General features: G+C 58.3%; 1 protein-coding gene across 3 annotated transcripts in view; it reads right to left on the reverse strand.

The window, feature by feature from the left end:
• Positions 1 to 413: 413 nt before the first annotated feature.
• MGC147242 (uncharacterized protein mgc147242) overlaps positions 414 to 22945 on the reverse strand; it is a 28480-nt gene continuing 5948 nt past the window's right edge. The window contains exons 2-7 of one of the 3 annotated variants that reach the window (XM_031892733.1): positions 7033 to 7104; positions 6581 to 6681; positions 5884 to 6033; positions 5422 to 5594; positions 2267 to 2334; positions 414 to 640 (exon numbers count right to left, since the gene is read on the reverse strand). In XM_031892733.1, coding sequence (XP_031748593.1) covers positions 449 to 640; positions 2267 to 2334; positions 5422 to 5594; positions 5884 to 6033; positions 6581 to 6681; positions 7033 to 7104 — 756 coding nt within the window. In that variant the 3' untranslated portion in view covers positions 414 to 448. Of the gene's footprint in view, positions 641 to 2266; positions 2335 to 3663; positions 4125 to 5421; positions 5595 to 5883; positions 6047 to 6580; positions 6682 to 7032; positions 7105 to 22945 lie in introns of those variants that run through there. The other 2 variants (XM_031892734.1, NM_001078934.1) reach the window with 2 other exon arrangements.

Consider the following 22945-nt stretch of genomic DNA (forward strand, 5'->3'; position numbering starts at 1 on the left):
TCCTAATGCTCTGATTGGCCCTTATACTGTCTTAATGCTCTGATTGGCTGCAGGTTGGCCTATCCCTGACAATACCCTAATGCTCTGATTGGCTGCAGGTTCAGCTAGCCCTGATAATACCCTAATGCTCTGATTGGCTGCAGGTTGGTCTAGCCCTGACATTACCCTAATGCTCTGATTGGCTGCAGGTTGGGCTAGCCCTGACATTACCCTAATGCTCTGATTGGCTGCAGGTTGGGCTAGCCCTGACACTATCCCAATGCTCTGATTGGCTGCAGGTTTGTCTAGCCCTGACACTATCCTAATGCTCTGATTGGCTGCAGGTTTGTCTAGCCCTGACACTATCCCAATGCTCTGATTGGCTGCAGGTTTGTCTAGCCCTGACACTATCCTAATGCTCTGATTGGCTACATGGGGGTCTAGCCCTGGGAATCTTATTGTGATCTGATTATCTACAGGTTGCTTTAGTGCTGATTACTGGCTCCACCCACTTTAAAGGACAACAAAAGCCTGTTTTTACAAAGTGGTTCATTTTATTAGTCTTATTCTCCTCTCTCAGATCTGGGTTCTGGGGGCTGCTGGGAAATCTCCAGCTCTGGGGCTCACCTGGGGAATGCAGAGCAGTTTCACGCATCGGCTCCTGTTAAAATAAATGCCAGAGACGCATAAAGTTCAAAGCCAGTAAGTACGAGCAGTAAAGTGAGTTATGGGCCCAGGCAGGGAGTTAGGGGTCTGCGCTCATGGGGGGCCACGGGGGGTATGAAATGAGCACAATAAAATATATATACGGCTTTCTGAGCAACACAAACTCTTACACTCGCCCTGTATGGCACAACTACAGCTTTATACTGGGACTATTACTGGTATATACTGGGGTATATACTGGTACTATTACTGGTGTGTACTGGGACTATTACTGGTATATACTGGCACTGTAACTGGTATGTACTGGGACAATTATAAGTTGGGCCCGCCTTATCAAAAGTGGCTTTTCCTCCAGGGTTCCCAGTTCATCCCTTTACCTATTATAAAATCATAATCAGGTCGGGTAAGTGCTGTTGGGGCTACTTAAAAATCAGTGCAGCCGGCAGCAGCGCAAGGGTTCCCAGCAGCCCTATAACCCCCCATGTCTCAGACATATTCCATTAGGTATTAATATGGAGCCCTATACTGTTGTACAAGGGCAGAACCCTATGCCAGCCTGTGCCCCAGTGTAACTCCCATGGGTATAGATATTTCCAGGAGAGATTAGAAGGACAGGCGCTCGGAGGCTTATTATCCGGAGACAGAACATGAGTAGAACTGACATTTCACTGAATCGTCTGCCCAATTGGCAGGTGTGGCCCCTGCTGGCGCCCAGCCACCGACGGCTTAGCGTATGGCGACTTCCCCTATCTCGTCGCCGGCAGATGTTTGTGTATCCCACGTAGCAACGGCTTCTGGCAAATCCCACGGAACACATGCACCTACACGGCCCGGGAACGCCTAATCCGCTGCGGTATGCGCTAACAGCACCCACGGGCTGGGCACCCACCCCTCACCCTCAGTCATTTGGGGGCACATTTATTAAAATTACCCTTTCTAATATTTCTTAAAATTCTCCAATGGCTTTCTCTTATTTTCTTACATCGAGAGGGACGGGGGGGGGGCTGGATTTTGGGGTTCCATTTCAGATCCCAGAGGGATGTGCGACCAAAGGTCCAAAGTGAGAGAGACAGGGCTGCCATCAGGAATCATGGGGCCCTATTCTACTAAGTTAGCAGGGCCCCGCCCCCCAATTATTAACCCATTGGACATCTGGGTCTCAGGTTGGAGGATCTTGCCAATGGGGCGCCCTGTACACCTTGCTGATAATGGTGTGGTGGGTCGGGCCTGATACCTGCGGGTTGGGCAGGTTCGGGCAGACAACAGCACATCACTTGCGGGTCGCGGGCGGGTTCGGGTTGAGCTCTTCCACTCACCCTCCCCACTCACCCTCCCCACTCACAAGCTAACACTGCCGGCTTCCGAATTTATAGCTGCGCGCCCGACTCACCCCGCCCCTTTTGTGACATCATTGGGGGGGCAGGTCAGACGCGGGTCTATAAATAGAGGGGAAAAGCCGGGTCGGGTAGAGTTGGAAGCGGGTCAGCATCACTACTTGCCGGCCCCATTATGTCAAAACCACTCCCACATTCTACCCAAACCCCCCACAATCCCGCCCCCTTTGCAACCCATGAGTCACATATTAAGTTACTCCCACTGCCTCAGGGCCCCATGTACCCACCTGATTGGGCGTTAGAGCCCCCCGGGCTGCAGGGACAGGCGGAACCACTCTCAGGCCCAGGGACAAACCTGCTGAAGACATTGGTTACAATGACAGATAAATAAAGTCTTACTTAGCCTTTAATCTAAAGCTGCTCAGACTTCAGCCAATAGTTACATGTTATTTAATTACTGGTCCAGTGAAGGTACCCGGGTATTTACAGCCGGTGCCAATGTGCCCGGACCTGGGGCTCATTCTAAGGACAACTTGCCCTTGATTTAAGGGAGGTGGGTGCTAATTTGCTTCCATAGTTGCTTTACTACTGCCCTGGAATTGTGGGTTTAATTACTGCTTACTTACTGAGCCACAGCCCCACCCCCTGACCCAATGTCCCCGCCCCCAGGCCAGAGAGAGGCGGGTCCCGTTGACTTTCAGTCAAAACATGTTTGTTGCAGTTGCTTTTGCCCCCCTTCCCCACTCCGATAACTCGGTCAATAATTGACACTGGCCGCTGCCCAAGACCGGTCCATTTCAAGCGAATCCCTGGGAGATTAGTGGCCGACCCGGTGCCCTTTTGTTCAGGGAACACTTCATGGAAGGGAAAGGGGAGGCCAAGTGGATCCATTAACCCCGTGTTTACTGACGGGGGCGCTGACCTCCACTTTCCAAGTAACGTTGTCAAAGTTAACTTCTCCTTTACCTGCCGGGGGAGACAATGGATAATTCTAAGCAACATTTCAATTGGTCTTCATTATTTATTTATAGTTTTTGAATTATTTCCCTTCATCTTCTGACTCTTTGCAGCTTTCAAATGGGGGTCACTGACCCCGGCAGCCAAACCCTATTGCTCTGTGAGGCTCCAGTTTTATTGTTATTGTTACTTTTTATTCCTTATTCTTCTATTCAGCCCCTCCCCTATTCATATACCTGTCTCTCATTCAAACCACTCCCTGGTTGCTAAGGTAATTTGAGCCCTAGCAACAGGATAACTGACCCCGGCAACCAAACCCTATTGCTCTGTGAGGCTCCAGTTTTATTGTTATTGTTACTTTTTATTCCTTATCTTTCTATTCAGCCCCTCCCCTATTCATATATTAGCCCCTCCCCTATTCATATCTCAGCCTCTCATTCAAACCACTCCCTGGTTGCTAAGGTAATTTGGACCCTAGCAACCAGGGCTGTTATAACAATTATCCAATAATTTAAAAAACTACCAGTAATAAAAAATGAAGACCAACTGCAAACTGTCTCAGAATATTACTCTCTACGTCATACTAAAGGTCACGTGACTTTTTGTCACAAACACACAGGTTAAACTTCCACTGCCTTATTTGCATATGCAAATTAGGATTCAGCTCAGTGGCCAATGAAGGGCCCTTGCTTAATTGGGCTACTAAAAGTCACGGTGGCACAAGGGGTTAAAAACAAAACAACTCCTGTTTATTTTAAAGCATCAGTGCAATTGAAAGGCGTACCTCGCCCCCTGCAGGTAGATTAGGGCAGTGCAAATAAACTCAAAACAATAAAATTATCACAGACAAAAGCAAAATCTGCAAAAATAAAATTATTTTCTCATTTTCAGTAGAAAAACATATATAAAAAAAAAAGGGGTTTAAGCAAAAGTAAAAAAATATATCATATAAATGTGCGGTTCTGAAATCAAGCTCCGAAATGTAATTTATATTCTTAACTTCCTCCCAAATGTCTCTCTGGGTATCAAAGCGAGCGATTGGCTGCTCCGATGCTCATTTCCTTTTTGGCTTTGTGTCCGGCAGAACCTGCAATAGGCCCATCTCTTTAATGCATTCGTCTAGCAGCTGGTCTGCGTCGCTTCTCTCTGGGGGCGGGTCCGGCTGTAGCGCCAACAGCTCTCTATCCACTGTAACAACATGGCAAATATATAATAGTGTTCCTATAGCCACTGTAAGCAGCAGTCCTGCCCTGCTTTATGGCTGAGATTCTAGCTATCTGTATAACAGAGCATTCTGTCACAGTGGCACAGATCCTATCTGATCCCCCCCCATTGTAAGCAGCAGCCCTGTCCTGCTTTATGGCTGAGATTCTAGCTATCTGTATAACAGAGCATTCTGTCACAGTGGCACAGATCCTATCTGATCCCCCCATTGTAAGCAGCAGTGCTGCCCTGCTTTATGGCTGAGATTCTAGCTATCTGTATAACAGAGCATTCTGTCACAGTGGCACAGATCCTATCTGATCCCCCCCATTGTAAGCAGCAGTCCTGTCCTGCTTTATGGCTGAGATTCTAGCTATCTGTATAACAGAGTATTCTGTCACAGTGGCACAGATCCTATCTGATCCCCCCCCCATTGTAAGCAGCAGTCCTGCCCTGCTTTATGGCTGAGATTCTAGCTATCTGTATAACAGAGCATTCTGTCACAGTGGCACAGATCCTATCTGATCCCCCCCCCATTGTAAGCAGCAGTCCTGCCCTGCTTTATGGCTGAGATTCTAGCTATCTGTATAACAGAGCATTCTGTCACAGTGGCACAGATCCTATCTGATCCCCCCATTGTAAGCAGCAGTCCTGCCCTGCTTTATGGCTGAGATTCTAGCTATCTGTATAACAGAGCATTCTGTCACAGTGGCACAGATCCTATCTGATCCCCCCCATTGTAAGCAGCAGTCCTGCCCTGCTTTATGGCTGAGATTCTAGCTATCTGTATAACAGAGCATTCTGTCACAGTGGCACAGATCCTATCCCCCCCCCATTGTAAGCAGCAGTCCTGCCCTGCTTTATGGCTGAGATTCTAGCTATCTGTATAACAGAGCATTCTGTCACAGTGGCACAGATCCTATCTGATCCCCCCATTGTAAGCAGCAGTCCTGCCCTGCTTTATGGCTGAGATTCTAGCTATCTGTATAACAGAGCATTCTGTCACAGTGGCACAGATCCTATCTGATCCCCCCCCCATTGTAAGCAGCAGTCCTGCCCTGCTTTATGGCTGAGATTCTAGCTATCTGTATAACAGAGCATTCTGTCACAGCGGCACAGATCCTATCTGATCCCCCCATTGTAAGCAGCAGTCCTGCCCTGCTTTATGGCTGAGATTCTAGCTATCAGGACAAGGATAATTCGGAAAGGAATGCCTGGCAAGGTCAAGTAAAGATGGTCACGACACTAAGTATGCATGTAGGTATGTGACACAGTTACTCACCATTTTGCTGCTGGAGCTGAGCCTCGGCCAGAGCTGCCTTTGTATCTTGCAGTTGGCTTTGCAGTTGGTCTCTCTCCTGCAGGAGCAGCTTTTCCTTGTGTTGATAAGAGGCGATGGCCAACTCTGCGTCTACTTCAGGCTTCTGCTGGTCACACCGAGCATCTCTGCGCACACTGACACGGCATATATTCATATTATACCCATGAAACCATAGCAGGCTGAGGGCTAGGACACTACATTCCTGTATCCATGTTATCAATATAAGGGGGTTCAGACCTAATGTTGGACCCCAGAAGAGAGTGGTGAATCCTAATGGGATTACAGGAACCCTGCAATCCCTACATGTGCCCACTAGGTGTCGCTCTAATCTAAGGGGAAGGCTGTTGCCACCTAATAAGAAATACAGCGTTGCTTCCCCTTCCCCTAAGGTCACATGGTACAGCTGAATGAAAGCCCCCATACCTGGCGTTCCCATCAGAATCAGCCGTTTGGTTTGTCAGCTCTTGGGACACAGAGCGTAGCTGTGCCAGCGTCTGGGCTTCCTCTGTGAGGGCATCGCTCACCCCGGCCGCCTGTGCCACCATGGAAGCATAGAGCTCTCTCTCTGCGCCCCTGCAGGAAACCACTACGGTTAAAGGGGAAATGAAACCAAAACTATTGCATTGGCTGTTTATTTGGCAATCGCGCCTGAACTCCCTCCCCGCGGGCAACGCAACGAGCCAGAGGTGGCCATCCTGCCCATCTATAGTGGCCGATATCGGGCTAATCAGATTGTCTGGCCCTAGGGCCAAATGATCAAATTAAAATGGCGGGTATGTGGGCTACTGGGCCAAATCAATGAGCCAATGTGGCCCCCGATGGAGATCAGCCAATCTTAGGCCACGTATGGCTGTGTCGGCCCATTGGTAGCGCACATACACGGCCAGATAAGCTGCCCAATCGGGCATTGCCCTATTGTACCTGCCTCGGGCAATGGTTTCTAAATGCCCCTTTTCCCCTACAAGGGCAGCTCTGACCATAGAGCCCAACGGTCCCACATCCCGGCTTTCAGCTGCTCAGGGCGAGGGCCATAACCTCATTGGTTACCGACAGTATGGGGCCAGTATAAGTCCCATTGGCTACCATTATCTGACCACTGGCCAGTTTGGGCAGGCAGTACCTCTCCGCTGTCTCGGCTTCCAGATCCAGCACCTCGGCCTTCATTTGTTCCAGAACCTCCTTGTCGGCCTTCACTTTATCCGAGAGAAGCTGCACGAAGCTCTGGGGGAGAGGGGGAGTGGGTTACAGGGGGGCGGGTTACAGGGGGGGGAGAAGGTGACAGGGGGGGGGAGAAGGTGACGGGGGGGGGGGAGAAGGTGACAGGGGGGTGGGTTACGGGGGGGGGGGGGAGAAGGTGACAGGGGGGGGGAGAAGGTGACAGGGGGGAGCACAAAAATTAACACACGGGGGGCAATTGAACAGCCCCCCCCCCCCCAGGGAGCAGAGTTTCTGCCCTATTACATGGGGCCAAACAGAACCCCCCAACCCAGAATCTGAAACAGGGCAACTACTCAGGGGGGGTATAATCACGTTCATTGATATTATTTATATTATTAATATTAAACAAAATACCTCCAGTTCAGCGACGCTGTAGCACAGGAGATTCTCCTCATCCTCAGTCAGAACCCGCTCCAGCGCATCCATCTGTAACAGAACCACCAGAAACCTCCGGGTCAGGGGGAACCCCTCCAGCAACTCCCAGCAACTCCCAGCAACTCCCAGCCTCTCACACAGTCACACCCGGCAGTGATTGGGGATCCAGCCTCTCACACAGTCACACCCGGCAGTGATTGGGGATCCGGCCTCTCACACAGTCACACCCGGCAGTGATTGGGGATCCGGCCTCTCACACAGTCACACCCGGCAGTGATTGGGGATCCGGCCTCTCACGCAGTCACACCCGGCAGTGATTGGGGATCCGGCCTCTCACGCAGTCACACCCGGCAGTGATTGGGGATCCGGCCTCACACAGTCACACCCGGCAGTGATTGGGGGATCCGGCCTCTCACACAGTCACACCCGGCAGTGATTGGGGATCCGGCCTCTCACACAGTCACACCCGGCAGTGATTGGGGATCCAGCCTCTCACACAGTCACACCCGGCAGTGATTGGGGATCCGGCCTCTCACACAGTCACACCCGGCAGTGATTGGGGATCCAGCCTCTCACACAGTCACACCCGGCAGTGATTGGGGATCCGGCCTCTCACACAGTCACAGCCGGCAGTGATTGGGGATCCGGCCTCTCACACAGTCACAGCGGCAGTGATTGGGGATCCGGCCTCTCACACAGTCACAGCCGGCAGTGATTGGGGATCCGGCCTCTCACACAGTCACACCCGGCAGTGATTGGGGATCCGGCCTCTCACACAGTCACACCCGGCAGTGATTGGGGATCCGGCCTCTCACACAGTCACACCCGGCAGTGATTGGGGATCCGGCCTCTCACACAGTCACACCCGGCAGTGATTGGGGATCCGGCCTCTCACACAGTCACACCCGGCAGTGATTGGGGATCCGGCCTCTCACACAGTCACACCCGGCAGTGATTGGGGATCCGGCCCTCACACAGTCACACCCGGCAGTGATTGGGGATCCGGCCTCTCACACAGTCACACCCGGCAGTGATTGGGGATCCGGCCTCTCACACAGTCACACCCGGCAGTGATTGGGGATCCGGCCTCTCACACAGTCACACCCGGCAGTGATTGGGGATCCGGCCTCTCACACAGTCACACCCGGCAGTGATTGGGGATCCGGCCTCTCACACAGTCACACCCGGCAGTGATTGGGGATCCGGCCTCTCACACAGTCACACCCGGCAGTGATTGGGGATCCGGCCTCTCACGCAGTCACACCCGGCAGTGATTGGGGATCCGGCCTCGCACGCAGTCACACCCGGCAGTGATTGGGGATCCGGCCTCTCACACAGTCACACCCGGCAGTGATTGGGGATCCAACCTCTCACACAGTCACACCCGGCAGTGATTGGGGATCCGGCCTCTCACACAGTCACACCCGGCAGTGATTGGGGATCCGGCCTCTCACACAGTCACACCCGGCAGTGATTGGGGATCCGGCCTCTCACACAGTCACACCCGGCAGTGATTGGGGATCCGGCCTCTCACACAGTCACACCCGGCAGTGATTGGGGATCCGGCCTCTCACACAGTCACACCCGGCAGTGATTGGGGATCCGGCCTCTCACACAGTCACACCCGGCAGTGATTGGGGATCCGGCCTCTCACACAGTCACACCCGGCAGTGATTGGGGATCCGGCCTCTCACACAGTCACACCCGGCAGTGATTGGGGATCCGGCCTCTCACACAGTCACACCCGGCAGTGATTGGGGATCCAGCCTCTCACACAGTCACACCCGGCAGTGATTGGGGATCCAACCTCTCACACAGTCACACCCGGCAGTGATTGGGGATCCGGCCTCTCACACAGTCACACCCGGCAGTGATTGGGGATCCGGCCTCTCTCGCAGTCACACCCGGCAGTGATTGGGGATCCAGCCTCTCACACAGTCACACCCGGCAGTGATTGGGGATCCGGCCTCTCACACAGTCACACCCGGCAGTGATTGGGGATCCAACCTCTCACACAGTCACACCCGGCAGTGATTGGGGATCCGGCCTCTCACACAGTCACACCCGCAGTGATTGGGGATCCAACCTCTCACACAGTCACACCCGGCAGTGATTGGGGATCCGGCCTCTCACACAGTCACACCCCGGCAGTGATTGGGGATCCAGCCTCTCACACAGTCACACCCGGCAGTGATTGGGGATCCAACCTCTCACACAGTCACACCCGGCAGTGATTGGGGATCCGGCCTCTCACACAGTCACACCCGGCAGTGATTGGGATCCGGCCTCTCACACAGTCACACCCGGCAGTGATTGGGGATCCGGCCTCTCTCGCAGTCACACCCGGCAGTGATTGGGGATCTAGCCTCTCACACAGTCACACCCGGCAGTGATTGGGGATCCGGCCTCTCACGCAGTCACACCCGGCAGTGATTGGGGATCCGGCCTCTCACACAGTCACACCCGGCAGTGATTGGGGATCCGGCCTCTCACGCAGTCACACCCGGCAGTGATTGGGGATCCGGCCTCTCACACAGTCACACCGGCAGTGATTGGGGATCCGGCCTCTCACGCAGTCACACCCGGCAGTGATTGGGGATCCGGCCTCTCACACAGTCACACCCGGCAGTGATTGGGGATCCGGCCTCTCACGCAGTCACACCCGGCAGTGATTGGGGATCCGGCCTCTCACACAGTCACACCCGGCAGTGATTGGGGATCCGGCCTCTCACACAGTCACACCCGGCAGTGATTGGGGATCCGGCCTCTCACGCAGTCACACCCGGCAGTGATTGGGGATCCGGCCTCTCACGCAGTCACACCCGGCAGTGATTGGGGATCCGGCCTCTCACGCAGTCACACCCGGCAGTGATTGGGGATCCGGCCTCTCACGCAGTCACACCCGGCAGTGATTGGGGATCCGGCCTCTCACGCAGTCACACCCGGCAGTGATTGGGGATCCGGCCTCTCACGCAGTCACACCCGGCAGTGATTGGGGATCCGGCCTCTCACGCAGTCACACCCGGCAGTGATTGGGGATCCGGCCTCTCACGCAGTCACACCCGGCAGTGATTGGGGATCCGGCCTCTCACACAGTCACACCCGGCAGTGATTGGGGATCCAACCTCTCACACAGTCACACCCGGCAGTGATTGGGGATCCGGCCTCTCACACAGTCACACCCGGCAGTGATTGGGGATCCGGCCTCTCACACAGTCACACCCGGCAGTGATTGGGGATCCGGCCTCTCACACAGTCACACCCGGCAGTGATTGGGGATCCGGCCTCTCACACAGTCACACCCGGCAGTGATTGGGGATCCGGCCTCTCACACAGTCACACCCGGCAGTGATTGGGGATCCGGCCTCTCACGCAGTCACACCCGGCAGTGATTGGGGATCCGGCCTCGCACGCAGTCACACCCGGCAGTGATTGGGGATCCGGCCTCTCCATCACACCGGCAGGATGGGTCGGCCCACACCACCGGCAGTGATTGGGGATCCGGCCTCTCACACAGTCACACCCGGCAGTGATTGGGGATCCGGCCTCTCACACAGTCACACCCGGCAGTGATTGGGGATCCGGCCTCTCACACAGTCACACCCGGCAGTGATTGGGGATCCGGCCTCTCACACAGTCACACCCGGCAGTGATTGGGGATCCGGCCTCTCACACAGTCACACCCGGCAGTGATTGGGGATCCGGCCTCTCACACAGTCACACCCGCAGTGATTGGGGATCCGGCCTCTCACACAGTCACACCCGGCCAGTGATTGGGGATCCGGCCTCTCACACAGTCACAACCCGGCAGTGATTGGGGATCCGGCCTCTCACACAGTCACACCCGGCAGTGATTGGGGATCCGGCCTCTCTCGCAGTCACACCCGGCAGTGATTGGGGATCCGGCCTCTCACACAGTCACACCCGGCAGTGATTGGGGATCCAGCCTCTCACACAGTCACACCCGGCAGTGATTGGGGATCCGGCCTCTCACACAGTCACACCCGGCAGTGATTGGGGATCCGGCCTCTCACGCAGTCACACCCGACAGTGATTGGGGATCCAACCTCTCACGCAGTCACACCCGGCAGTGATTGGGGATCCGGCCTCTCACGCAGTCACACCCGGCAGTGATTGGGGATCCGGCCTCTCACGCAGTCACACCCGGCAGTGATTGGGGTTCCAACCTCTCACACAGTCACACCCGGCAGTGATTGGGGATCCGGCCTCTCACACAGTCACACCCGGCAGTGATTGGGGATCCGGCCTCTCACAGTCACACCCGGCAGTGATTGGGGATCCGGCCTCTCACACAGTCACACCCGGCAGTGATTGGGGATCCAACCTCTCACACAGTCACACCCGGCAGTGATTGGGGATCCGGCCTCTCACGCAGTCACACCCGGCAGTGATTGGGGTTCCAACCTCTCACACAGTCACACCCGGCAGTGATTGGGGATCCGGCCTCTCACACAGTCACACCCGGCAGTGATTGGGGATCCAACCTCTCACACAGTCACACCCGGCAGTGATTGGGGATCCGGCCTCTCACGCAGTCACACCCGGCAGTGATTGGGGATCCGGCCTCTCAAGCAGTCACACCCGGCAGTGATTGGGGATCCGGCCTCTCACACAGTCACACCCGGCAGTGATTGGGGATCCGGCCTCTCACACAGTCACACCCGGCAGTGATTGGGGATCCGGCCTCTCACACAGTCACACCCGGCAGTGATTGGGGATCCGGCCTCTCACGAAGTCACACCCGGCAGTGATTGGGGATCCGGCCTCTCACGCAGTCACACCCGGCAGTGATTGGGGATCCGGCCTCTCACACAGTCACACCCGGCAGTGATTGGGGATCCGGCCTCTCACACAGTCACACCCGGCAGTGATTGGGGATCCAACCTCTCACACAGTCACACCCGGCAGTGATTGGGGATCCGGCCTCTCACACAGTCACACCCGGCAGTGATTGGGGATCCGGCCTCTCACACAGTCACACCCGGCAGTGATTGGGGATCCGGCCTCTCACACAGTCACACCCGGCAGTGATTGGGGATCCGGCCTCTCACACAGTCACACCCGGCAGTGATTGGGGATCCGGCCTCTCACACAGTCACACCCGGCAGTGATTGGGGATCCGGCCTCTCACAGTCACACCCGGCAGTGATTGGGGATCCGGCCTCTCACACAGTCACACCCGGCAGTGATTGGGGATCCGGCCTCGCACGCAGTCACACCCGGCAGTGATTGGGGATCCGGCCTCTCACACAGTCACACCCGGCAGTGATTGGGGATCCAACCTCTCACACAGTCACACCCGGCAGTGATTGGGGATCCGGCCTCTCACACAGTCACACCCGGCAGTGATTGGGGATCCGGCCTCTCACACAGTCACACCCGGCAGTGATTGGGGATCCGGCCTCTCACACAGTCACACCCGGCAGTGATTGGGGATCAAACCTCTCACACAGTCACACCCGGCAGTGATTGGGGATCCGGCCTCTCACAGTCACACCCGGCAGTGATTGGGGATCCGGCCTCTCACACAGTCACACCCGGCAGTGATTGGGGATCCGGCCTCTCTCGCAGTCACACCCGGCAGTGATTGGGGATCCGGCCTCTCACACAGTCACACCCGGCAGTGATTGGGGATCCGGCCTCTCACACAGTCACACCCGGCAGTGATTGGGGATCCGGCCTCTCACACAGTCACACCCGGCAGTGATTGGGGATCCGGCCTCTCACACAGTCACACCCCGGCAGTGATTGGGGATCAAACCTCTCACACAGTCACACCCGGCAGTGATTGGGGATCCGGCCTCTCACAGTCACACCCGGCAGTGATTGGGGATCCGGCCTCTCACACAGTCACACCCGGCAGTGATTGGGGATCCGGCCTCTCTCGCAGTCACACCCGGCAGTGATTGGGGATCCGGCCTCTCACACAGTCACACCCGGCAGTGATTGGGGATCCGGCCTCTCACACAGTCACAGCCGGCAGTGATTGGGGATCCGGCCTCTCACACAGTCACACCCGGCAGTGATTGGGGATCCGGCCTCTCACACAGTCACACCCGGCAGTGATTGGGGATCCGGCCTCTCACACAGTCACACCCGGCAGTGATTGGGGATCCGGCCTCTCACACAGTCACACCCGGCAGTGATTGGGGATCCGGCTCTCACAGTCACACCCGGCAGTGATTGGGGATCCGGCCTCTCACACAGTCACACCCGGCAGTGATTGGGGATCCGGCCTCTCACGCAGTCACACCCGGCAGTGATTGGGGATCCGGCCTCTCACGCAGTCACACCCGGCAGTGATTGGGGATCCAACCTCTCACACAGTCACACCCGGCAGTGATTGGGGATCCGGCCTCTCACACAGTCACACCCGGCAGTGATTGGGGATCCGGCCTCTCAACAGTCACACCCGGCAGTGATTGGGGATCCGGCCTCTCAACAGTCACACCCGGCAGTGATTGGGGATCCGGCCTCTCACACAGTCACACCCGGCAGTGATTGGGGATCCGGCCTCTCACACAGTCACACCCGGCAGTGATTGGGGATCCGGCCTCTCACACAGTCACACCCGGCAGTGATTGGGGATCCGGCCTCTCACACAGTCACACCCGGCAGTGATTGGGGATCCGGCCTCTCACGCAGTCACACCCGGCAGTGATTGGGGATCCGGCCTCTCACACAGTCACACCCGGCAGTGATTGGGGATCCGGCCTCTCACACAGTCACACCCGGCAGTGATTGGGGATCCGGCTCTCACAGTCACCCGGCAGGATGGGATCGCCTCACCAGTCACACCCGGCAGTGATTGGGGATCCGGCCTCTCACACAGTCACACCCGGCAGTGATTGGGGATCCGGCCTCTCACACAGTCACACCCGGCAGTGATTGGGGATCCGGCCTCTCACACAGTCACACCCGGCAGTGATTGGGGATCCGGCCTCTCACACAGTCACACCCGGCAGTGATTGGGGATCCGGCCTCTCACACAGTCACACCCGGCAGTGATTGGGGATCCGCCTCTCACACAGTCACACCCGGCAGTGATTGGGGATCCGGCCTCTCACACAGTCACACCCGGCAGTGATTGGGGATCCGGCCTCTCACACAGTCACACCCGGCAGTGATTGGGGATCCGGCCTCTCACACAGTCACACCCGGCAGTGATTGGGGATCGGCCTCTCACACAGTCACACCCGGCAGTGATTGGGGATCCGGCCTCTCACACAGTCACACCCGGCAGTGATTGGGGATCCGGCCTCTCACACAGTCACACCCGGCAGTGATTGGGGATCCGGCCTCTCACACAGTCACACCCGGCAGTGATTGGGGATCCGGCCTCTCACACAGTCACACCCGGCAGTGATTGGGGATCCAACCTCTCACACAGTCACACCCGGCAGTGATTGGGATCCGGCCTCTCACACAGTCACACCCGGCAGTGATTGGGACCGGCCTCTCACACAGTCACACCCGGCAGTGATTGGGGATCCGGCCTCTCACACAGTCACACCCGGCAGTGATTGGGGATCCGGCCTCTCACAGTCACCCGGCAGTGATTGGGGATCCGGCCTCTCACACAGTCACACCGGCAGTGATTGGGGATCCAACCTCTCACACTAGTCACACCCGGCAGTGATTGGGGATCCGGCCTCTCTCGCAGTCACACCCGGCAGTGATTGGGGATCCGGCCTCTCACACAGTCACACCCGGCAGTGATTGGGGATCCGGCCTCTCACACAGTCACACCGGCAGTGATTGGGGATCCAACCTCTCACACAGTCACACCCGGCAGTGATTGGGGATCCGGCCTCTCACACAGTCACACCCGGCAGTGATTGGGGATCCGGCCTCTCACACAGTCACACCCGGCAGTGATTGGGGATCCGGCCTCTCACACAGTCACACCCGCAGTGATTTGGGGATCCGGCCTCTTCACACAGTCACACCCGGCAGTGATTGGGGATCCGGCCTCTCACACAGTCACACCCGGCAGTGATTGGGGATCCGGCCTCTCACACAGTCACACCCGGCAGTGATTGGGGATCCGGCCTCTCACACAGTCACACCCGGCAGTGATTGGGGATCCCCTCTCGCAGTCCACCCGGCATGTGATTGGGGATCCGGCCTCTCACACAGTCACACCCGGCAGTGATTGGGGATCCGGCCTCTCACACAGTCACACCCGGCAGTGATTGGGGATCCGCCTCTCACACAGTCAACCCGGCTAGTGATTGGGGATCCGGCCTCTCACACAGTCACACCCGGCAGTGATTGGGGATCCGCCTCTCACACAGTCACACCCGGCAGTGATTGGGGATCCGGCCTCAACAGTCACACCCGGCAGTGATTGGGATCCGGCCTCTCCCAGTCACACCGGCAGTGATTGGGGATCCGGCCTCTCCACACAGTCACACCCGGCAGTGATTGGGGATCCGCCTCTCACACAGTCACACACCGGCAGTGATTGGGGATCCGGACCTCTCACACAGTCACACCCGGCAGTGATTGGGGATCCGGCCTCTCACACAGTCACACCCGGCAGTGATTGGGGATCCGGCCTCTCACACAGTCACACCCGGCAGTGATTGGGGATCCGGCCTCTCACACAGTCACACCCGGCAGTGATTGGGGATCCGGCCTCTCACACAGTCACACCCGGCAGTGATTGGGGATCCGGCCTCTCACACAGTCACACCCGGCAGTGATTGGGGATCCGGCCTCTCACACAGTCACACCCGGCAGTGATTGGGGATCCGGCCTCTCACACAGTCACACCCGGCAGTGATTGGGGATCCGGCCTCTCACACAGTCACACCCGGCAGTGATTGGGGATCCGGCCTCTCACACAGTCACACCCGGCAGTGATTGGGGATCCGGCCTCTCACACAGTCACACCCGGCAGTGATTGGGGATCCGGCCTCTCACACAGTCACACCCGGCAGTGATTGGGGATCCGGCCTCTCACACAGTCACACCCGGCAGTGATTGGGGATCCGGCCTCTCACACAGTCACACCCCGGCAGTGATTGGGGATCCGGCCTCTCACACAGTCACACCCGGCAGTGATTGGGGATCCGGCCTCTCACACAGTCACACCCGGCAGTGATTGGGGATCCGGCCTCTCACACAGTCACACCCGGCAGTGATTGGGGATCCGGCCTCTCCACAGTCACACCCGGCAGTGATTGGGGATCCGGCCTCTCACACAGTCACACCCGGCAGTGATTGGGGATCCGGCCTCTCACACAGTCACACCCGGCAGTGATTGGGATCCGGCCTCTCACACAGTCACACCCGGCAGTGATTGGGGATCCGGCCTCTCACACAGTCACACCCGGCAGTGATTGGGGATCCGGCCTCTCACACAAGTCACACCCGGCAGTGATTGGGGATCCGGCCTCTCACACAGTCACACCCGGCAGTGATTGGGGATCCGGCCTCTCACACAGTCACACCCGGCAGTGATTGGGGATCCGGCCTCTCACACAGTCACACCCGGCAGTGATTGGGGATCCGGCCTCTCACACAGTCACACCCGGCAGTGATTGGGGATCCGGCCTCTCACACAGTCACACCGCAGTATTGGGATCCCTCCACGTCAACCCGGCAGTGATTGGGGATCCGGCCTCTCACACAGTCACACCCGGCAGTGATGGGGATCCGGCCTCTCACACAGTCACACCCGGCAGTGATTGGGGATCCGGCCTCTCACACAGTCCACACCCGGCAGTGATTTGGGGATCCCAAACCTCTCACACAGTCACACCCGGCAGTGATTGGGGATCCGGCCTCTCACACAGTCACACCCGGCAGTGATTGGGGATCCGGCCTCTCACACAGTCACACCCGGCAGTGATTGGGGATCCGGCCTCTCACACAGTCACACCGGCAGTGATTGGGGATCCACCTCTCACACAGTCACACCCGGCAGTGATTGGGGATCCGGCCTTCACACAGGTCACACCCGGCAGTGATTGGGGATTCCGGCCTTCTCCGCAGTCACACCCGGCAGTGATTGGGGATCCGGCCTCTCACACAGTCACACCCGGCAGTGATTGGGGATCCGGCCTCTCACACAGTCACACCCGGCAGTGATTGGGATCCGGCCTCTCACACAGTCACACCCGGCAGTGATTGGGGATCCGGCCTCTCACACAGTCACACCCGGCAGTGATTGGGGATCCGGCCTCTCACACGCAGTTCACACCACGGCAGTGATTGGGGATCCGGCCTCTCACACAGTCACACCCGGCAGTGATTGGGGATCCAACCTCTCACACAGTCACACCCGGCAAGTGATTGGGGATCCGGCCTCTCACACAGTCAACACCCGGCAGTGATTGGGGATCCGGCCTCCTCACACAGTCACACCCGGCAGTGATTGGGGATCCGGCCTCTCACACAGTCACACCCGGCAGTGATTGGGGATCCGGCCTCTCACACAGTCACACCCGGCAGTGATTGGGGATCCGGCCTCTCACACAGTCACACCCGGCAGTGATGGGGATCCGGCCTCTCACACAGTCACACCGGCAGTGATTGGGGATCCGGCCTCTCACGCAGTCACACCCGGCAGATGTGTGGGGATCGGCCTCTCACACAGTCACACCCCCCGGCAGTGATTGGGGATCCGGCCTCTCACACAGTCACACCGGCAGTGATTGGGGATCCGGCCTCTCACACAGTCACACCCGGCAGTGATTGGGGATCCGGCCTCTCACACAGTCACACCCGGCAGTGATTGGGGATCCTGGCCTCTCACACAGTCACACCGCAGGATTGGGGATCCGGCCTCTCACACAGTCACACCGGCAGTGATTGGGGATCCGGCCTCTCACACAGTCACACCCGGCAGTGATTGGGGATCCGGCTCTCACAGTCACCCGGCAGTGATTGGGGATCCGGCCTCTCACACAGTACACCGGCAGTGATTGGGGATCCGGCCTCTCACACAGTCACACCCGGCAGTGATTGGGGATCCGGCCTCTCACACAGTCACACCCGGCAGTGATGGGGATCCGCCCTCACCACAGTCACACCCGGCAGTGATTGGGGATCCGGCCTCTCACACAGTCACACCCGGCAGTGATTGGGGATCCGGCCTCTCACACAGTCACACCCGGCAGTGATTGGAGAGGCCGGCCTCCCACAGTCACACCCGGCAGTGATTGGGGATCCGGCCTCTCACACAGTCACACCCGGCAGTGATTGGGGATCCGGCCTCTCACACAGTCACACCCGGCAGTGATTGGGGATCCGGCCTCTCACACAGTCACACCCGGCAGTGATTGGGGATCCGGCCTCTCACACAGTCACACCCGGCAGTGATTGGGGATCCGGCCTCTCACACAGTCACACCCGGCAGTGATTGGGGATCCGGCCTCTCACACAGTCACACCCGGCAGTGATTGGGGATCCGGCCTCTCACACAGTCACACCCGGCAGTGATTGGGGATCCGGCCTCTCACGCAGTCACACCCGGCAGTGATTGGGGATCCGGCCTCTCACACAGTCACACCCGGCAGTGATTGGGGATCCGGCTCTCACACAGTCACACCCGGCAGTGATTGGGGATCCGGCCTCTCACACAGTCACACCGGCAGTGATTGGGGATCCGGCCTCTCACACAGTCACACCCGGCAGTGATTGGGGATCCGGCCTCTCACACAGTCACACCCGGCAGTGATTGGGGATCCGGCCTCTCACACAGTCACACCCGGCAGTGATTGGGGATCCGGCCTCTCACACAGTCACACCCGGCAGTGATTGGGGATCCGGCCTCTCACACAGTCACACCCGGCAGTGATTGGGATCCGGCCTCTCACACAGTCACACCCGGCAGTGATTGGGGATCGGCCTCTCACACAGTCACACCCGGCAGTGATTGGGGATCCGGCCTCTCACACAGTCACACCCGGCAGTGATTGGGATCCGCCTCTCACCAGTCACACCGGCAGTGATTTGGGGATCCGGCCTCTCACACAGTCACACCCGGCAGTGATTGGGGATCCGGCCTCTCACACAGTCACACCCGGCAGTGATTGGGGATCCGGCCTCTCACGCAGTCACACCCGGCAGTGATTGGGGATCCGGCCTCTCACACAGTCACACCCGGCAGTGATTGGGGATCCGGCCTCTCACAGTCACACCCGGCAGTGATTGGGGATCCGGCCTCTCACAGCAGTTCCACACCCGGCAGTGATTGGGGATCCGGCCTCTCACACAGTCACACCCGGCAGTGATTGGGGATCCGGCCTCTCACACAGTCACACCCGGCAGTGATTGGGGATCCGGCCTCTCACACAGTCACACCCGGCAGTGATTGGGGATCCGGCCTCTCACACAGTCACACCGGCAGTGATTGGGGGATCCGGCCTCTCACACAGTCACACCCGGCAGTGATTGGGGATCCGGCCTCTCACACAGTCACACCCGGCAGTGATTGGGGATCCGGCCTCTCACACAGTCACACCCGGCAGTGATTGGGGATCCGGCCTCTCACACAGTCACACCCGGCAGTGATTGGGGATCCGGCCTCTCACACAGTCACACCCGGCAGTGATTGGGGATCCGGCCTCTCTCGCAGTCACACCCGGCAGTGATTGGGGATCCGGCCTCTCACGCAGTCACACCCGGCAGTGATTGGGGATCCGGCCTCTCACAGTCACACCCGGCAGTGATTGGGGATCCGGCCTCTCACACAGTCACACCCGGCAGTGATTGGGGATCCGGCCTCTCACACAGTCACACCCGGCAGTGATTGGGGATCCGGCCTCTCACACAGTCACACCCGGCAGTGATTGGGGATCCGGCCTCTCACACAGTCACACCCGGCAGTGATTGGGGATCCGGCCTCTCACACAGTCACACCCGGCAGTGATTGGGGATCCAGCCTCTCACACAGTCACACCCGGCAGTGATTGGGGATCCGGCCTCTCACACAGTCACACCCGGCAGTGATTGGGGATCCGGCCTCTCACACAGTCACACCCGGCAGTGATTGGGGATCCGGCCTCTCACGCAGTCACACCCGGCAGTGATTGGGGATCCGGCCTCACACAGTCACACCCGGCAGTGATTGGGGATCCGGCCTCTCACGCAGTCACACCCGGCAGTGATTGGGGATCCGGCCTCTCACACAGTCACACCCGGCAGTGATTGGGGATCCAACCTCTCACACAGTCACACCCGGCAGTGATTGGGGATCCAACCTCTCACACAGTCACACCCGGCAGTGATTGGGGATCCGGCCTCTCACACAGTCACACCCGGCAGTGATTGGGGATCCGGCCTCTCACACAGTCACACCCGGCAGTGATTGGGGATCCAGCCTCTCACACAGTCACACCCGGCAGTGATTGGGGATCCAACCTCTCACACAGTCACACCCGGCAGTGATTGGGGATCCAGCCTCTCACACAGTCACACCCGGCAGTGATTGGGGATCCGGCCTCTCACACAGTCACACCCGGCAGTGATTGGGGATCCGGCCTCTCACACAGTCACACCCGGCAGTGATTGGGGATCCGGCCTCTCACACAGTCACACCCGGCAGTGATTGGGGATCCAACCTCTCACACAGTCACACCCGGCAGTGATTGGGGATCCGGCCTCTCACACAGTCACACCCGGCAGTGATTGGGGATCCGGCCTCTCACGCAGTCACACCCGGCAGTGATTGGGGATCCAACCTCTCACACAGTCACACCCGGCAGTGATTGGGGATCCAACCTCTCACACAGTCACACCCGGCAGTGATTGGGGATCCGGCCTCTCACACAGTCACACCCGGCAGTGATTGGGGATCCGGCCTCTCACACAGTCACACCCGGCAGTGATTGGGGATCCAACCTCTCACACAGTCACACCCGGCAGTGATTGGGGATCCGGCCTCTCACACAGTCACACCCGGCAGTGATTGGGGATCCGGCCTCTCACGCAGTCACACCCGGCAGTGATTGGGGATCCGGCCTCTCACACAGTCACACCCGGCAGTGATTGGGGATCCGGCCTCTCACACAGTCACACCCGGCAGTGATTGGGGATCCGGCCTCTCACACAGTCACACCCGGCAGTGATTGGGGATCCGGCCTCTCACACAGTCACACCCGGCAGTGATTGGGGATCCGGCCTCTCACACAGTCACACCCGGCAGTGATTGGGGATCCGGCCTCTCACACAGTCACACCCGGCAGTGATTGGGGATCCGGCCTCTCACACAGTCACACCCGGCAGTGATTGGGGATCCGGCCTCTCACACAGTCACACCCGGCAGTGATTGGGGATCCGGCCTCTCACACAGTCACACCCGGCAGTGATTGGGGATCCGGCCTCTCACACAGTCACACCCGGCAGTGATTGGGGATCCGGCCTCTCACACAGTCACACCCGGCAGTGATTGGGGATCCGGCCTCTCACACAGTCACACCCGGCAGTGATTGGGGATCCGGCCTCTCACACAGTCACACCGGCAGTGATTGGGGATCCAACCTCTCACACAGTCACACCCGGCAGTGATTGGGGATCCAACCTCTCACACAGTCACACCCGGCAGTGATTGGGGATCCAACCTCTCACACAGTCACACCCGGCAGTGATTGGGGATCCGGCCTCTCACACAGTCACACCCGGCAGTGATTGGGGATCCAACCTCTCACACAGTCACACCCGGCAGTGATTGGGGATCCAACCTCTCACACAGTCACACCCGGCAGTGATTGGGGATCCGGCCTCTCACACAGTCACACCCGGCAGTGATTGGGGATCCGGCCTCTCACGCAGTCACACCCGGCAGTGATTGGGGATCCGGCCTCTCACACAGTCACACCCGGCAGTGATTGGGGATCCGGCCTCTCACACAGTCACACCCGGCAGTGATTGGGGATCCGGCCTCTCACACAGTCACACCCGGCAGTGATTGGGGATCCGGCCTCTCACACAGTCACACCCGGCAGTGATTGGGGATCCAGCCTCTCACACAGTCACACCCGGCAGTGATTGGGGATCCAACCTCTCACACAGTCACACCCGGCAGTGATTGGGGATCCAGCCTCTCACACAGTCACACCCGGCAGTGATTGGGGATCCGGCCTCTCACACAGTCACACCCGGCAGTGATTGGGGATCCGGCCTCTCACACAGTCACACCCGGCAGTGATTGGGGATCCGGCCTCTCACACAGTCACACCCGGCAGTGATTGGGGATCCAACCTCTCACACAGTCACACCCGGCAGTGATTGGGGATCCGGCCTCTCACACAGTCACACCCGGCAGTGATTGGGGATCCGGCCTCTCACGCAGTCACACCCGGCAGTGATTGGGGATCCAACCTCTCACACAGTCACACCCGGCAGTGATTGGGGATCCAACCTCTCACACAGTCACACCCGGCAGTGATTGGGGATCCGGCCTCTCACACAGTCACACCCGGCAGTGATTGGGGATCCGGCCTCTCACACAGTCACACCCGGCAGTGATTGGGGATCCAACCTCTCACACAGTCACACCCGGCAGTGATTGGGGATCCAACCTCTCACACAGTCACACCCGGCAGTGATTGGGGATCCGGCCTCTCACACAGTCACACCCGGCAGTGATTGGGGATCCAACCTCTCACACAGTCACACCCGGCAGTGATTGGGGATCCGGCCTCTCACACAGTCACACCCGGCAGTGATTGGGGATCCAACCTCTCACACAGTCACACCCGGCAGTGATTGGGGATCCAACCTCTCACACAGTCACACCCGGCAGTGATTGGGGATCCGGCCTCTCACACAGTCACACCCGGCAGTGATTGGGGATCCGGCCTCTCACGCAGTCACACCCGGCAGTGATTGGGGATCCGGCCTCTCACACAGTCACACC

Source organism: Xenopus tropicalis, chromosome 9 (genome assembly GCF_000004195.4).
Source record: "Xenopus tropicalis strain Nigerian chromosome 9, UCB_Xtro_10.0, whole genome shotgun sequence".
NCBI classification, from domain to species: domain Eukaryota; kingdom Metazoa; phylum Chordata; class Amphibia; order Anura; family Pipidae; genus Xenopus; species Xenopus tropicalis.